The sequence below is a fragment of the Pelodiscus sinensis genome, chromosome 13, assembly GCF_052426305.1.
Source record: "Pelodiscus sinensis isolate ZL-2025 chromosome 13, ASM5242630v1, whole genome shotgun sequence".
Classification (NCBI taxonomy): domain Eukaryota; kingdom Metazoa; phylum Chordata; order Testudines; family Trionychidae; genus Pelodiscus; species Pelodiscus sinensis.
This window is the reverse complement of record NC_143064.1, coordinates 45,139,313-45,153,341: the sequence shown is the minus strand read 5'-3', so window position 1 is coordinate 45,153,341 and position 14,029 is coordinate 45,139,313. Positions and strand designations below refer to the sequence as shown.

The 14,029-nt window shown below is 61.0% G+C and overlaps 1 protein-coding gene across 1 annotated transcript in view; it reads left to right on the top strand.

Moving 5' to 3' along the window:
• Nucleotides 1-5,694: 5,694 nt before the first annotated feature.
• Nucleotides 5,695-14,029, top strand: part of LOC102457667 (glycine receptor subunit alpha-4) — a 28,984-nt gene continuing 20,649 nt past the window's right edge. The window contains exons 1-2 of the mRNA XM_075896715.2: nt 5,695-5,835; nt 13,155-13,273. Coding sequence (XP_075752830.1) covers nt 5,765-5,835; nt 13,155-13,273 — 190 coding nt within the window. The 5' untranslated portion in view covers nt 5,695-5,764. The remainder of the gene's footprint in view (nt 5,836-13,154; nt 13,274-14,029) is intronic.

Genomic DNA, 14,029 nt, shown 5'->3' with positions numbered 1-14,029 from the left:
GTAAAATGCTCCCTCCAGCGCCCACAGCAGGGAAGATGTACATGAATGGCCACGGGAGGCAAAGCAATGGAGAACCAGACCACTGGATGCTACTGCGGACTCTGCCACCGACTCACTGTGTGACCTCGGAAGGTCATGACACCTCTCTGCCTCAGTCTCTCCACCCGTAAAATGAGGCTAACCATCTCCCCCTTCCCAACAGGGAAAGTCTGGGAGATGTTTGAAACTTCCGGCTGTTTCCCATCACACTGCAGCAGTCCTGAAGGATAATTAGCACCCAGGGGAGCAGTGAGAAGAAAGCCCTGCTTGGCCCCTGGCTACTAGGCCAGGCTTCTGCGGCTCCTGTGCCCGTTGTGCTCCTCCCGTGCTGTTAATCAGGCCAATAGGGTGGCCCGGGTGTAAACCCACGCAAGCCTGCGCCACATCCTGCCCCAGAGCTGGAATGAGAGCAGCGTCTCCATGGCAGCCTGATGTGCAGCTTGGGATTTGACACCAGCCCATGTTTCCTCTTTCCTTTTTCAAATCACGCCGGGATTTATTAGCGACTGTCAGCGAGGCAGAGATCAGCCCCGGGGACTAGACACCCGAGGCCTCCGCCCTTCCAGCCTGCCCTGGATGGCACAGGGAGGGAAATAAGAGGGGACCTGGGGCCCTTTCCCCCCTCCCTGAGGTAGCTCTGTGGGGTTTCCTTAAAAATATGCCTAAGGTCACCTTGGTCTCCCCTGGTTTTGGAGGAGGCGTCCCAGGCAGACTGTGAAATGGCCCTTCACAGCCCTGGGGTCAAGGGGCTGATCCTTTCTCCCAAAGCGCTTTCCTCCCTAGGGGTCATTAGGCGTTTGAGTTCAGACAAGTAACCAGATCAACTCACAGCAGCGTTTTAAACGCCCTGCCTCAGAATTCTCCCCCCTCTCCCCGCCCATCGAGGCAGGTTTCCAGCTCTTCTTTCTGGTGGTAAAGACTCAGGTCTCCAGTAAGACAGAGCAGGGAGACCTGCGGTCGGGCTCTAAGCTAGGGGACCAGCGATCCAGGGTTGGGTCTCAGCACCTGAGTAAGCGCTTTAGTCTCTCTGTGCTGCAATTCCCCATCTGTAAAGTGGGAATCAGGCCTGCGCTCCCAGGGGGGTGGTCTGGGTACATAGGTTGAGGACTGTGAGGTCTCAGCTCCTCTGGGGCCCTGGCCATACTGCAGAGAGGAAAGGCAACAGCTTCTAATCTAGGGCAGCCCTTCCAAACCAAGATCTTCCGGTCTTCCAAGCAAAGGAAGGCCCCAACCCACAGTCCCCCAGCACTGCAAGGACGTGCCTGGCCAGCCCTGGACGGGGGGTGCCCCCCTCAGGTGGCTCCGATCCCCAATCTTTTCAGCGATTGCATCTGTGAGTCCTAAGTAAAGACGAGTCAGGCCGGGCGGGTCTGGGTCTGGCCCCATTTCCGAGTCTCTCTCTGCTTAGGGTCTCGTGCACACTGCATTGCAGCCGGTGCAGAGACCCGCCGGGTTTCCATGCAGCCTGCGAAGGGGGGACTCTGCGAAACTGGCCAGTGGGCTCAGCCAGGACCCCCCTGATGGGCAGCGGCCTCTGGCCCGCGCCCGCAACTGCTCATTACCCCAGCAGGGCTCTGCAGGGCTTAGCCCAGGGGCTAGGTCTGCTCCAGGGCCGTTCCAAGCCTCGGTGCCCCGCAGGCCAGGGGTTCACCTGGCAGCCCAGCCTGGGAGTGGCAGGCGAGCATTGCTGCAGGGTCTCCCTGGAGTGACCCCAACTGGGGTTAGGAGGGCTGGGGGGAGGGTGCAGAGGCAGCCCGGTGCCGTGTGACTTGGAGCGAGGACTCTCTCCGCCGCCGGAGCCATCCGAGAGCGCTGCCCTGTCAGCGGCGCCCCCTCAGCCCGGGTCCCTCCGGCTGGGAACACTCTGATTGCAGCCGCTTGAAATGCTGCTCCCCTTGCGCCACTGTCATCCTCTGCGGCTGTCACCCTCCCTCCCGGCCTCCCTTGCTGCCTCAGCCCTTCGGAGCCAGCCCTGTGCCTCCCAGCCCCCTAGCGCTGGGCCTGCCCTGGCCTCGCACGTCAGCACCATTGATTTCCAAAATGGGGCCCCGGGGGTCACTGTGCGTTTGGAATCAGATCAGACTCCCGAAGTTCGGGCGGCTGGGGGGCCGGTGTCTAGTTCAATCTATTATAGTGCAAGAGGTGAATCCCTACATTCCCCACAGAGCAAAGCTGGGGCCTGGCCCTGGAGTTCTGGCCCCCTCCGGCTGGGACAAACCTCTTGGACAGCTTGTTTAAACCCCTCAGCAAATCTGTGATCCTCTAGGACTTCGTGGCTGTCCCTATTCTGCACACTCGGACGCCAGAGCAGCAGCAGGAACAGACGTCAGCACCCCTTCTCAATAAAGCACTTGAACTGTAGGAGAATCTCCATCAGTAGCAATAGAGGGCCTATGACACACAGCTGAGCAGTTCCTATGCTCCTCCCCCGCCCTCATCCGCGGTAGCACGTTGCTCCCTTTGAGAGAGCCCGAGCATTGCTCTTAGTGCTAGATATCAAACCCAGTTTGCAATGTACGAACAGCAGGATGGCCGATCCGCATTCAAGTCAGCTGAGAAACAAAAGGCAGCCATGCAGCGTATTTCCCAGCTGAAATCCGCACGATCCCTGTCTTCGGTGCGCTCTGCTCAGAGGCAGCATGGAAACCCCAGAAGCCACCCACCTCGGAGCTCTCTGTTTCTGGTTCGTCTGTCACGGGCGTGGCCCGCCCCACGCCAGGAAAGATGAGAGCAGAGGTTCCTGCTGCTCTCTGCATTAGCCTGACTTTTACTCTGTCCTCCCTCCATTGCAGCCCGCGGGGGATCGGACCTTAGCTTATTCCAGGAGCTGGTTCTTCTGGGTCCACCTGCCTTAAGGCGAAATATCAGCGTAAAACTGGTGCCACTCCTCCCTAGCAAGAGCCAGTGTGAACCCTTCCAAGTGATCCTCCCTCTGAGCTCAACCCGAGAAATCCCTCCCGTTCTCACCCCCGGGCAGTTCCAGCCTAGACCCAGCGCCTAAATCTTCTCTCCCTAGAGACATGGCTGAGAATGGGGGTGTCCCCGCAGCGGGGCTGGCCAGCGGGGGAAGGGGAAAAAAACAGGAACCGATACCCGCCCCCCACAGATTACTCGGTCCTAGCTCCGAGAGGCCCCGATCCTGACTGGGGTACTGGGTGCCATCCCCATGCCACTCGTAACAGTGAGGGAGACAGGCAGCTAGATACCCTCAAACCCCTGTAGGGGCCGCTCCTGCCAGCTGGTGCGACCCTTCTGCGGGGCGCGAGCCTGGAAATGCATCTGCGGGACGCAAGGCCTTAGATGCGCTTGAGCACTGGGCGCTGTCCAAATGCTGAAGCCCCGTTCCGCGTCAAGGCGACTTCCCCCTGACCCAGCCTGACCCTGCTCTGCAGCCCAGGCTGCGGGGAGCACGCGAGCCGGGCTGCGGGGAGCACGCGGGCCGGGCTGCGGGGAGCACGCGGGCCGGGTCGGGGGAGCACGCGGGCCGGGCTGCGGGGAGCACGCGGGCCGGGCTGCGGGGAGCACGCGGGCCGGGTTGGGGACAAGGAAGAAGAGCCATCACCTTGAATAGGGAAAATCACCTGCCAGACAACCCGCGGCCCGCTCCTCAGAGACACGCCCGCGGCTTTGCCGTGCCTGGCAGCAGGAGGGAGCGAAACTCCCAGTGACCCCCCCGGTCAAACACACACCCCGCCTGGGCCAGTAGCTCTGGGGCTGCCCGTCCTTTGAATCGAACCGCTGGGCGCATGGGCTACGTCCCGGCAGCCTGGCTTCTCCGAGCAGGACGGAGCGGGGCTAAGGGAGCGGGGGTCCCGCAACTATCTGCAGCCCTGTATTGAGATCCAGCCCAGCCGCCTCCTCCCGGCAGTAACATCAGCCCCCGTCGGGGGGGGCGGCAGCCAGGGGAATGAAGGGCTGAGGCTTTTTTTGGGGGGCATGTTCCGTACCCCTGCTGGTTGGGGGGCGTTGCTTGCCCCCTTGTGCCCCCCTCAGGGGTGATGCTCCACCCATCTGCACCTTTCAGGCTCATGCTGGGTTGGCTCCCCCCTTAACAGAGGATAGCAAACGCCTGCCGGGCGAGCCCGGGCAGCGTGGGGAAGGGCGGGGGGTAGGGAGGCACAAGGGATGGGTCTGGCGATTGCTCCGGGGGCGGGAGTAGCAAGCAGCCTCCTCCCCTCCCCCCCCCCAGGGGCTGGAACGGCTTCGTCACGCCCCAACTGGGCCTGGGAGGGCCGGGAGAGGCAGGTATCTGGCCGGGCCAGTGCTTGCTGCCTGCCCCCAGCAGACCGCGAGACGCGGGAAATCGGCCCTGGCTGGGAAGGCCGGACCTAGAGCGGACAGACCCGGGTACAGCGCTCCTCGCTGTCCCTGCCTTCCTGGGGGGCCGGGGGCAAATCATGGTAGGTGCCGTGCCTCAGTTTCCCCCACACACAATGGGCGCGATACTACTCGCTTTCCCCCTCCCTTTGTCCGCCGCGTGCATTCGGCCTGTTGGCGCTCCGGGCCGGGCGCTGGGTTTTGCTCTGTGTTTGTGCAGCGCAGAGCACAACGGAGCACGGGCCTCTTGGCCCCGCTGCAGCGCACCCGCTGCTCAGCGACCTGCCCACGATTAGATCTCAGGCCAGTGGCTCCAGTGGACTAGACCCCAATTGCCCCCGCCAATGGGCCGCACAACTCCCCTTTCCCCATGCACCCCCTCCCCGGGGAGCTTTGCACCGAGACTGGCATCTCCCTGTATCTCTCGCGCACGTTCCCTCGTGTAAACAGACAAAAGCGGAGCAGGGAGCCCTTGGCATCCCCGAGGCGGCTTTTTGAAGAAAGCGGCGCCGGTTCCCGGCACCGCGAAGCGCGTTCGAGGTGTGACACCGCCTGGACTCCCGGGCTGGAAGTGGCGCCGTTCGAACGGGAAGATGAAGCCGGCGCTGGATCGGCGCCAAAGTCCGTTCAGGACCATGGTCAGTGACCTCAGCGGGCTTGGGTTCAGGCCTCGGGTTCATCTGCCCAGGGCCCGAGTGGATTTTCAGGGGGACTTTCGCCGAGTCCCAGGGGAACTGGGCTGACAGAACGGGGGGATGGGAACCGGGCAAGCCACGGAAACCGGGGCGCGGGGGGGACTTGCCTCGAGTCACAGAAACGGTTCAGATCAGGACTCGGGGTCTGCGACCTGTGGGGTGTCAGGGAGACGGGGGGGGGGGGGGGCTGCCCCTAGCGCACCTGACACCCGCTACCCCTGCTGCTGGAAGAAGGAAGCGAACGGGACGGAGAGGGGAACCCCTGGGTGCGGGCTCTGCGGTAGCGCCCAGCGGCCCCAGCAGGACCCTTGGGGGCCAGGGGGATGCGGGGCCAGCCCTGCCCTGTGCAGCTCTCCGTGGGGCACCCCCGGCTCACAGCAACAGACCCCGCTCCCTGCGCACACCTGGGCGGCTCCGCCCCCGCTGCCGGGGGCTGCGCCTTTCCTTCTCCGCTCCCAGTGTCTGGGCCGCGGCGGGGTGGGGGTGGCCCTGCCCCTCCCGCCGTTGCTTGGCGCGCAGACCCCCAGCGCAGCAGCCCCGGGCAGTTGCGGGAGGAGACTCGCAGCCAGGCGGGGGAGGCTCCCGCGGAGGGGGGGTGGAGGGTGGCATGTCTGTGATGAGGCAGGGGGGGTGCGCGCTCCTTCTCGGGCTCCCTGCGTCCCCTCGCGGCTCCTGCCGGGCCCCGGAGCAGGGGGGTTCCGCTTGGCCGAGGGATGAAAACTCTCGCCCCAGGCACCGTCTCCTTCTTCGTCTTCTGCCTCTTGCAAGAGCCGGTCCCGCTCAGGTGAGGGGCGGGGCCGCATGAGCCGGGGGAGGGCAGCAGGCTGGGGGGGGGGGGGGTCGGGGCAGCAGGCTGGGGGGGTGTCGGGGGCGCAGCAGGCTGGGGGGGGGGGTCGGGGCAGCAGGCTGGGGGGGTGTCGGGGGCGCAGCAGGCTGTGGGGGGGGGGGGGGTCGGGGCAGCAGGCTGGGGGGTTCTGGGGCGCAGCAGACTTGTCAGGATCGGGAGACAGCATCTTGGGGGATCGGGGGCGCAGCAGACTTGGGGGGGGTCGGGGCATGCAAATACCCCCCTGCCCGTCTGTGCCACTTCGCCCCCGCAGCGCGCTGGGGCCGGGAACCCCCCGCAGGGGCCCAGGGGCGCGCGCCGGAGGGCGCAGCGGTGAGGGGGGCTCGGTAGGCGGTGGGGGGGCGGGGAAGCTGCCTGTACCAGAGCCCCGCTGGGGGAGCTCGGCAGCGGCCGGAGCGGGATTGCCCGGGTCCGAGGCGCGCGGCTGCCCACGGCTGCGGGACAGGCACCGCCAGGGTCCCGGGCCAGGGCGAGGCTGCCTTGGGGCCACGAGGGTGCTGGAGAGACGCGGTTCGGAGCGTCCCCCGGAGAGCGCCCCCATGGTAGCGGGGAGCGCCGGGGCAGCCGCAGCATTCCCAGCTCTCTCAGCCTTCCCTGTGACCGGGAGACCTGCCGGAGCCCAGCCTGCTTCCAGCTACTCCGGTCCCCACCCCCAGCCCCGGCAGGATCCCCCATCCGCCCTCCTTGGGAAGGGCCCCGAATGAGGGGGGAGGCTTGAGAAACCCTCCTGGGCACAGGGGTGCTGGGGGTGGGGGCTGCCTGCCTGGAAGTGGCTTCCATGAAACACAAGATTTCGGTTTGGCTCAGTGGGCGCCTCCCCCCCCCCCACTGCCCAGTGCCCCTGGTCCCCGCCCCCAGGGCAGGGCTCTCACAGGCAGGAGAGGAGAGGCCAGGCTGCGGGGCAGGAAGGCAGCAATTGGTAGCTTGGATGGCACAGGGCAAGGCAGGAGAAGTAGGGTGGGGCGAGCTGGGAACCAAGTGCCAAGCCGCAGGGTTGTAGCTCCAGGCTCCCCTCCCCCCGGTAGAGCCAGGGATACAAGGTACCGGCAAAAACAACACGGGCTGACCTTGGAATTCCTCTTCCCTAAGGGACATTCCCCAGTGACCGGGACACACCAGGCCCTACACCCCCCGCCCCCAGCTCACTCCTTGGGGAGGGGGAACAGGGAGAAAAGGGGCATGGTGGGGCTGCCTACATGATTCAGATACTGGGGGTGGGGGGAGAGGACACACCAGGCCCCAACTTCTTGGGTCAGACTGTTCAGTCCATGTTGCAGCAAACTTGGCATCATCTTTTTCCTCCTCTCTCAACTGCTGCATGGAGAGAAACGTGGAGACCCCTGGGAACCTGGGCCCCACCACATGGCAAGCACAGAGCCAGTGGGGCATATAGCGGAGCATAGAACTCCCCCCCTCCGCCCCCCCTGCGCCCAGGATGGAATGGCCTGGAGGCGGGGTTATAACTCAGGGGCAGGGAGGTGTCTGCAAAGGGGACATTTGTCTCCAGGCAGTTTGCAGTGCTACACAGTGGTTGTTGAACAGGCAGGTAGCTGACTCCAGGGGCAGCTTATTCCCCACAGCTCCCTAATGCGCAGGCCACAGCTCCGCTGCATCGAGCCTGGCACGGGGAGAGGGAAGAATCCTTCTTCCTCTAAGTGCACCCTTAAGCATCTAAAAGGGTGTCACAAGGAGGCGGGAGAAAATTGTTCTCCTTGGCCGCTGAGGACAGGACAAGAAGCAATGGGCTTCAACGGCAGCAAGGGAGGCTTAGTTGGACATTGGGAAAAACTTCCTGCCTGTCAGGGTGGTGAAACACTGGAATAAATTGCCCAGGGTGGTTGTGGAATCTGCATCGCTGGAGATATTGAAGAGCAGGTTGGACAGACACCTCTCAGGGATGGTCTAGATGGTGCTTGGTGCTGCCGTGAGGGCAGGGGGCTGGACTTGATGACTTCTCGAGGTCCCTTCCAGTTCTAGGATTCCTCTTCTGAGGGGAGGGCTCAGGCCCCTGGGCATCAGACAGAGGCCTGACTGCTCTTTGCTGCCCAGGTTACTGGAAGGTGGTTCCCTACCACTGGGCTGTCCCGCTCCCCACAGCTTCTCTGCCAGCCTTTTGGGCTCACCCAAGCTGTTCCTGCAACAGCAAGCTAATAGGAGAAGAGATGTCAGATACCCAGGAGCAGGGAAGCAATCCAACTTGACAGGCAGGGTTTCTCCTGGCTGACTGGCCCAGCTGGGTGGGTTTGGGTGACACTAGCCCAGGCAGGGGACACACTTGCCTAGGGTGGGGCTATGAGATAATTGACTTATTTCCCCAGAGCCCCAGCATGCAGCATTTTACTGCTCTTAGGAAGTGAAAAGAGCCGCTCCAATGAGAGACAGTGGGGCCACGTGGGCATTCAGCTGGCCGGCCAGCCAGCCAGGCTGCAGCATTGCTAAGAGCTAGTGCCAGAGCTCCCTTGGGCCCAGAGTTTTAAAGCGATTTCTTGTGCAGTACAGCATGCCCGGCCATGTGTTGAGCCCAGGCCTTTTGTTTTGTTCCTTCACATGGTCATTACAGACTGGGGGAGGGAGAGAAACTGACAGGCACATGCAGCTTCATCAAAATAGACTCTTTGAGAGCCGTTTAAAAGTCTCCATCAGCCACAGAAACAGCTAGGGAAGTAACGCATGTCAGAGTCTGCTAAGATTTCAGTGCTGGGGTAGGGGGGCATTGCTCACCCCGTGCTGTTCGGTCCTGCAGCTCCCAGAAGCCTGCCAATGTTTTTCCACTTGGGAGTGCAACTTCCCTTAGATAGTCACCACTCGGAGTCCCTACAATGATCTGCAAATGTACCTAAGTCTTGTCCTGCAGCACTCTGGGTATTAGCTCTCCAGCCACACACAGACCAGCCAATGCGGTTCTGCCCTTCAGCATCCCTATGCTATTCCAGTTCCAGGAGAGCACCATGCTGTGGCCATGCACCCCCCTGCAGGCCCAGAGCATCTTAGATACTGCAGGCCTAGACCCCCACAGCGCATCTCATTCTTCACCGGCAGCTTAACCCTTCCAATAGCGAGCAGCCACTACACTCCATGGGTGAGATTACAGCCCTGGACAGCAGGTTACACTGGAATGGCACAGTGGGCTGGTCTGAGTCCTTACAGAGGAGCAGGAAGTTTGGAATGGAAAGCCCCTCCGTCTCTCCCCCAGCCTGTTTAATCAGCCAGCCTCAGGCAGGGTACTACCGGACAGCCCGGGGGTGAAGATCAGTCTCTGTTACTGGGCTAGACCAGAGCGTCAGGGAGCCCAGCACTGGCCCTGGTGCTGCACCAACTCTTCTATAATGAACAGAGATATGTTTTCTGTTAAAGGGGCCGCTCCATATGCTGTAAAGCCCCTGACTTACTTGGTTTGCCTTGGCATTGGCTGGGCCTCCTGGGGGCAGATGGTGGGTTCGTCGCCCAGACTTGGCATCTTTTGGGCAAGAGGTTCCTGAGATCCAGGCCCCCAAACGACAGGCAGAGCCTCACGTTGGCTGATCCTACCTACATTTTGGAAGACAGGTGGGGGGAGGGGAAGAGGCCAAGCCCCGCCTCTCGTCATGCCCTCAGTGGTCTCCGCTGGTCGATATTTACCCCATCTAGTGCCTGGCCCCCCTGAAAACACCATTCAGCAGAGTGACTCTGCAGATAGGCCCACGCCCAGCACTGGAGAGCCAAGGGGATACCCAGCCCAGGGGCAGATGGGCCCAGAGGTTTGCTAGACGGCACACTGGGTCTGCACTAGACAGAGCACTGTACGCTGGAGCACACAGAAACCCAACAGCAAAACAGGCAGGCTGCCTCGGGGCCCTTCTCTGCGCTCGTCCTTTGCAGCGTTCTCATTCCGCTGGGCACAGCTTATTGAGACGACCGGGCCACTTCACCCCCACCCCCTGCAGCTGGGTGTGCAGAGCCACCGCCTTCCCGCCACCCCGTGTCCTTGCTGAGAAGTTCCCGGTTCAGGGTTACCCTGCGCTGGCAATTGGGATTAGCAAAGCAGGTGCTGATGATTAATTTCACGCAACATTATAGTGTACAGGAATCACCTAGTCACAATAGTGTCAACGGCAAGCGTCCGGGATCACTACAGCTGCACGCATTGATCACTAGCAAACAAACACGCTCGTTAAGAGAAAACCAAATCTAGGGCATTTCTGATGACAGACTTCGTAGGTGCAGAACTCAGGCTGCCCAGTGGTATCCCCTCCCCTGCAGAGTGCTGAGCTCAGCAAAACTCAAACAGCAAGTAGCTAAGAAATGCAAAGTTAAGGCAGACACCCACTCAACCTTTACTCCACCCGCTTTGCCTCCTACACCCCCAGCTCACCTGCAAACAAGGCACCTCGGTGGAGCTCCATTCAAACACCGTCCCGACTCCGCAGAGACCCCCACCTCTGCTAACTTTTACCACCCTCTGCCCTCGTGCACACAGCCCATAACACCACACTTTCCTTGACCCTTCCTTAAACCCACAGCCCTCCCAGGTCTGATGGAGAGGGCAGCAGAGTCCTGTTGGCCCTGGTCTACACTAGGGAGTGGTTTCGAAATAACCCCCCTTATTTCAAACTGACGGGCTGCTTATTTCAAAATCTGCACTCCTGCTTTCCTCGGGAAATAACGCGCATTTCAAACAGCGGCCGTGTGGATGCTCAGCTGCTGCTATTTCCGAAGAACGTCTCCCCGGAGTCACTGGAAGTCATTCGAGCCCCAGGAAGCACTGGGGAGTAAGTCAAGGCCCCGTGTCCACATTCACGGAGCCTGCCTCAGATAATGTTGAGGCTCCCCTGTCGTGGGACACGCTATTTCGATTTTGTGACTTCACAATCATTTCCTAGTGTAGACGTGCCCTCCCGGACACAGCCGCACCATGCTGAAGTTAGCCATACTGGGCCTCTAGGCACAGGTGCCTCTTGCTGACAGCCACACCCCCAGGGTCGTATCAGAGCGTGATCTGTAACAGAAGAGGTGCCACGCTCAAGCACATTTTTTACTTTCCTAATGGATGTGGCAAACTCAGAGGCGCTAGGACTATGAACTGCCAAGCCCCGGGCGGTGGGGCTCAGCTCTGGATCCCACCCGCTCCTGCCCAAGCAGCCTGGCCCCAGATCCCAGTCACAGCTCTGTCAGGCTGCTCCAAGCCAGCCCACATGGCCCAGAATGCAGGCAGATCGTTCCCAGTGACTGGCCAGCGCCGGGGGGGCCGAATCCAGGTACTGTACAGGGGGACCACCAAACGGTCATGCTTCCTTTCCTGGCTCCCAAGGGTTTGCTTGTTGCAGAACTGAGAGCTGAGTTCTTGGGCGGCCGCCCAGGAGAGAATCAAATGCTGCCCGGCTGATTAGCAGAGTGCCCGCAGCCTCCTACAGCCAGCAGCATGTGTTTCTATTGGTGGTGCACCTCTGCACATGCCTGGGTGCACAGAACATTTATTCCACACATGGATGGAAAAAGTTAGCGGGAACATGAGACCCAGCTGGTCTGTAACCCTCCCTCCCTCCTTTAGAGGGACAACACAGGGACAGCAGCAGCAGAGCCCGTCCCTCCAGCTAATCCCTGTTTTCCAGCTGAGGATTGATTGAGAACTAGACAGGTTGACACACCCCTGTCCATCCCCCTCATCTCCCCCCCTCCCTGCCCCTGATCACTCTAAGCCCCAGCTGCAAGTGGGCTGGACCCAGCCCCTGGCCTTTACTGCACCACCTCCCCTCCTGATTGATCTGACTGTGCCACCTCCCAGCCTCCTCTCCCTGCTCTGCTCCAGGCCCAGCCAAATCAGCAGAGTCCCTGCACCAGCCCACATCCCCCCACACAGGTTTGGGAGGCAATTCCCAGCCCTGTGGGGTGAGAGGGCCCACGGCGCCGGACTCCAGCTGAGCCAGGGTCACAGAGCTGGGCTCCTGTTGGTGTCAAGCTACATGGTCTAGGTAGATGGCCAGCCAGGCTGGCTTCCTGAGCATTTACTGCTTTCCTGTCAACCGGCCCACCCTCGTGCCTGGGCAGGCGGGTCAGTGTGGCAGAGATGCTGGATACGGATTCTGGGAAAGTGGGGATGGAAGGGGGACCCTCCGACCCCTGTGGAAGTTTTGCCCTGGACTCCCCTGGAGGCTGGATTTCACACCTAGAGAAAGGTTCCAGTCCGGCCCCTTGGCCAACTAAAGCTAGGCCTGCCCTGACAGGAGCTGGTTTCATTTGTTCCTAAAACGTGTCCACTGGAGGTTGGACGCCCCCCCGGAAGACCTGTACCACTGCCTGGCTTTCCAGTTAGAAAGAGTTTCCTAGACAGGAACGATTCAGCAACAGCCTCCTCACAAGAGCCCTTCCCACCTTCCCAGGCTTCTCAGAAGGACACGTGCCCAGGTTTTGTAACCTGCAGTCACAGGTTTTCCAACCCTCTTCTCGTTTAATCGCTCGCCTCTGGACTCTAATTTGTCTGCATCTTTCCTACTGCGTAGCCCCCAGAACTGGGCGCAGGACTCTAGCTGAGATCTCCCCGGTGCCTTTGCCTTTTCCCTCGTGGCCTTTCGCTGTTGACTCATTCAGCTTGTGATCCCCCCCACGCAGAGCTAAAGCTCTCAGGCCAAGAGCCAGCTCCAGCTACTGACCTGAGAGTCAGAGTCAGCGCACCCCGAGGGGTACCCCGCCTGACACAAGACGTGACCACACACCAGCAGCAGGGGCCCGCCCCCGACATAGGCAGGGAAGCAGACACAGACAGTGGATGGCTTCGGTACCGGGTGAGATCCAGCACTGCAGAGGCCCACGGCTTGTTCTGTATCAGCTGCACTGAGGGCTGTGCTGCAGCAGCTCCCCACCCCAGCCAGACACTCACAGGGAGGTAGGCAAGAGGAGAAAACAGCTCCAGCTAGGAGTGAACCCCCAATTCCCCAGCTGCACAGCCCTGTTCAGCACCGGGCATGTATTTCAGATGCACCACACGCACCTCAGAGATCAGGGGGACCAGCTGCTTGTCCATTTCCTCGAGCTTACAATAGCCCTGCCAGTGGGTTGTGAGCTTCCTCAAAACAGTGCCCTGGCATGCCAGCCAGAATGAGAGCTTCACTCCAGAGCCTTGTCTGTGCCAGACAGGCCTCTGGCTCTGGGAGCTCCAGCACAGCAATGCCTTGAAGGCGCCTGCTTCCTGGCCCTCCATGCAGCGCTGAGGCGCATGCGGAAGCATTCCTGGCCCACGAGGGGGATGTCAGCCTGCTAACCTCCGTCCTTTCCCTCTGCAGGTTGGTTTCAGGGAAAGAGGAGCTTAAATCTGGCCAGTCTATGTCACCCTCGGATTTCCTGGACAAGCTCATGGGGAAAACATCAGGGTATGACGCCCGGATTCGCCCCAACTTCAAAGGTACACAATGGGGTACCAAGAAGGCTTAAGAACCCCACAGAGGCGGAACCCCAGAGTTGCTCAGACAGTGCTGACTAGAACCGGGGACAACGGGGCAGGGTCCCTGCCTATGCCCCTTCACACAGGTGTGCTGTCCCCCGATTGCCCTGCCGGGGGAGCCTGCCAGAACTCTGCTGGCACCCCTCCAACCTGACCTGCGTCCCCCTGCTAGTCCAGCCTTGGGATTCCCCTACCACCACTCTGTCATTGCCCTGCCCTGCTGCTGCCCACTGCCTCCTTCCAATGCCCCGTTCCATGGGTATGATTACAGTATTACCCGGTACCCTGCTGTGCTCGGAGCTGTACATGCAAACAGCGAGAGACGGCCGCTGCCCCACAGAGCTCCCCGCTTAAGTAGATAGGCCAGACAAAGAGGGAGGGGGAGAACAGGCCCAGAGAGGGGAAGTGACTTGCCCAAGGTCACATGACACGGCAGTGGCAGAGTCACCCAACTGTGGGATCCTGACTCCCAGCCCAGTGGCCTCACTTTTGTCTAAGTTTTCAAGAACGTGAAGAACCAGACAGATTTTTGCCCCCAGGGCTGTTTCTCCATTCCATGGAGAAACACACAGGTTCAGAGTTTATACATGTCAATGAACCCATGGGGGGGGAGTCTGGAATGCACCACCCCCTTTAATTTACACATGAACTGAGAGTGTGCACACACATACACAGGAGGCAAGGTTGTCTGAGAGGGTATGACTGTATCTATGTGAG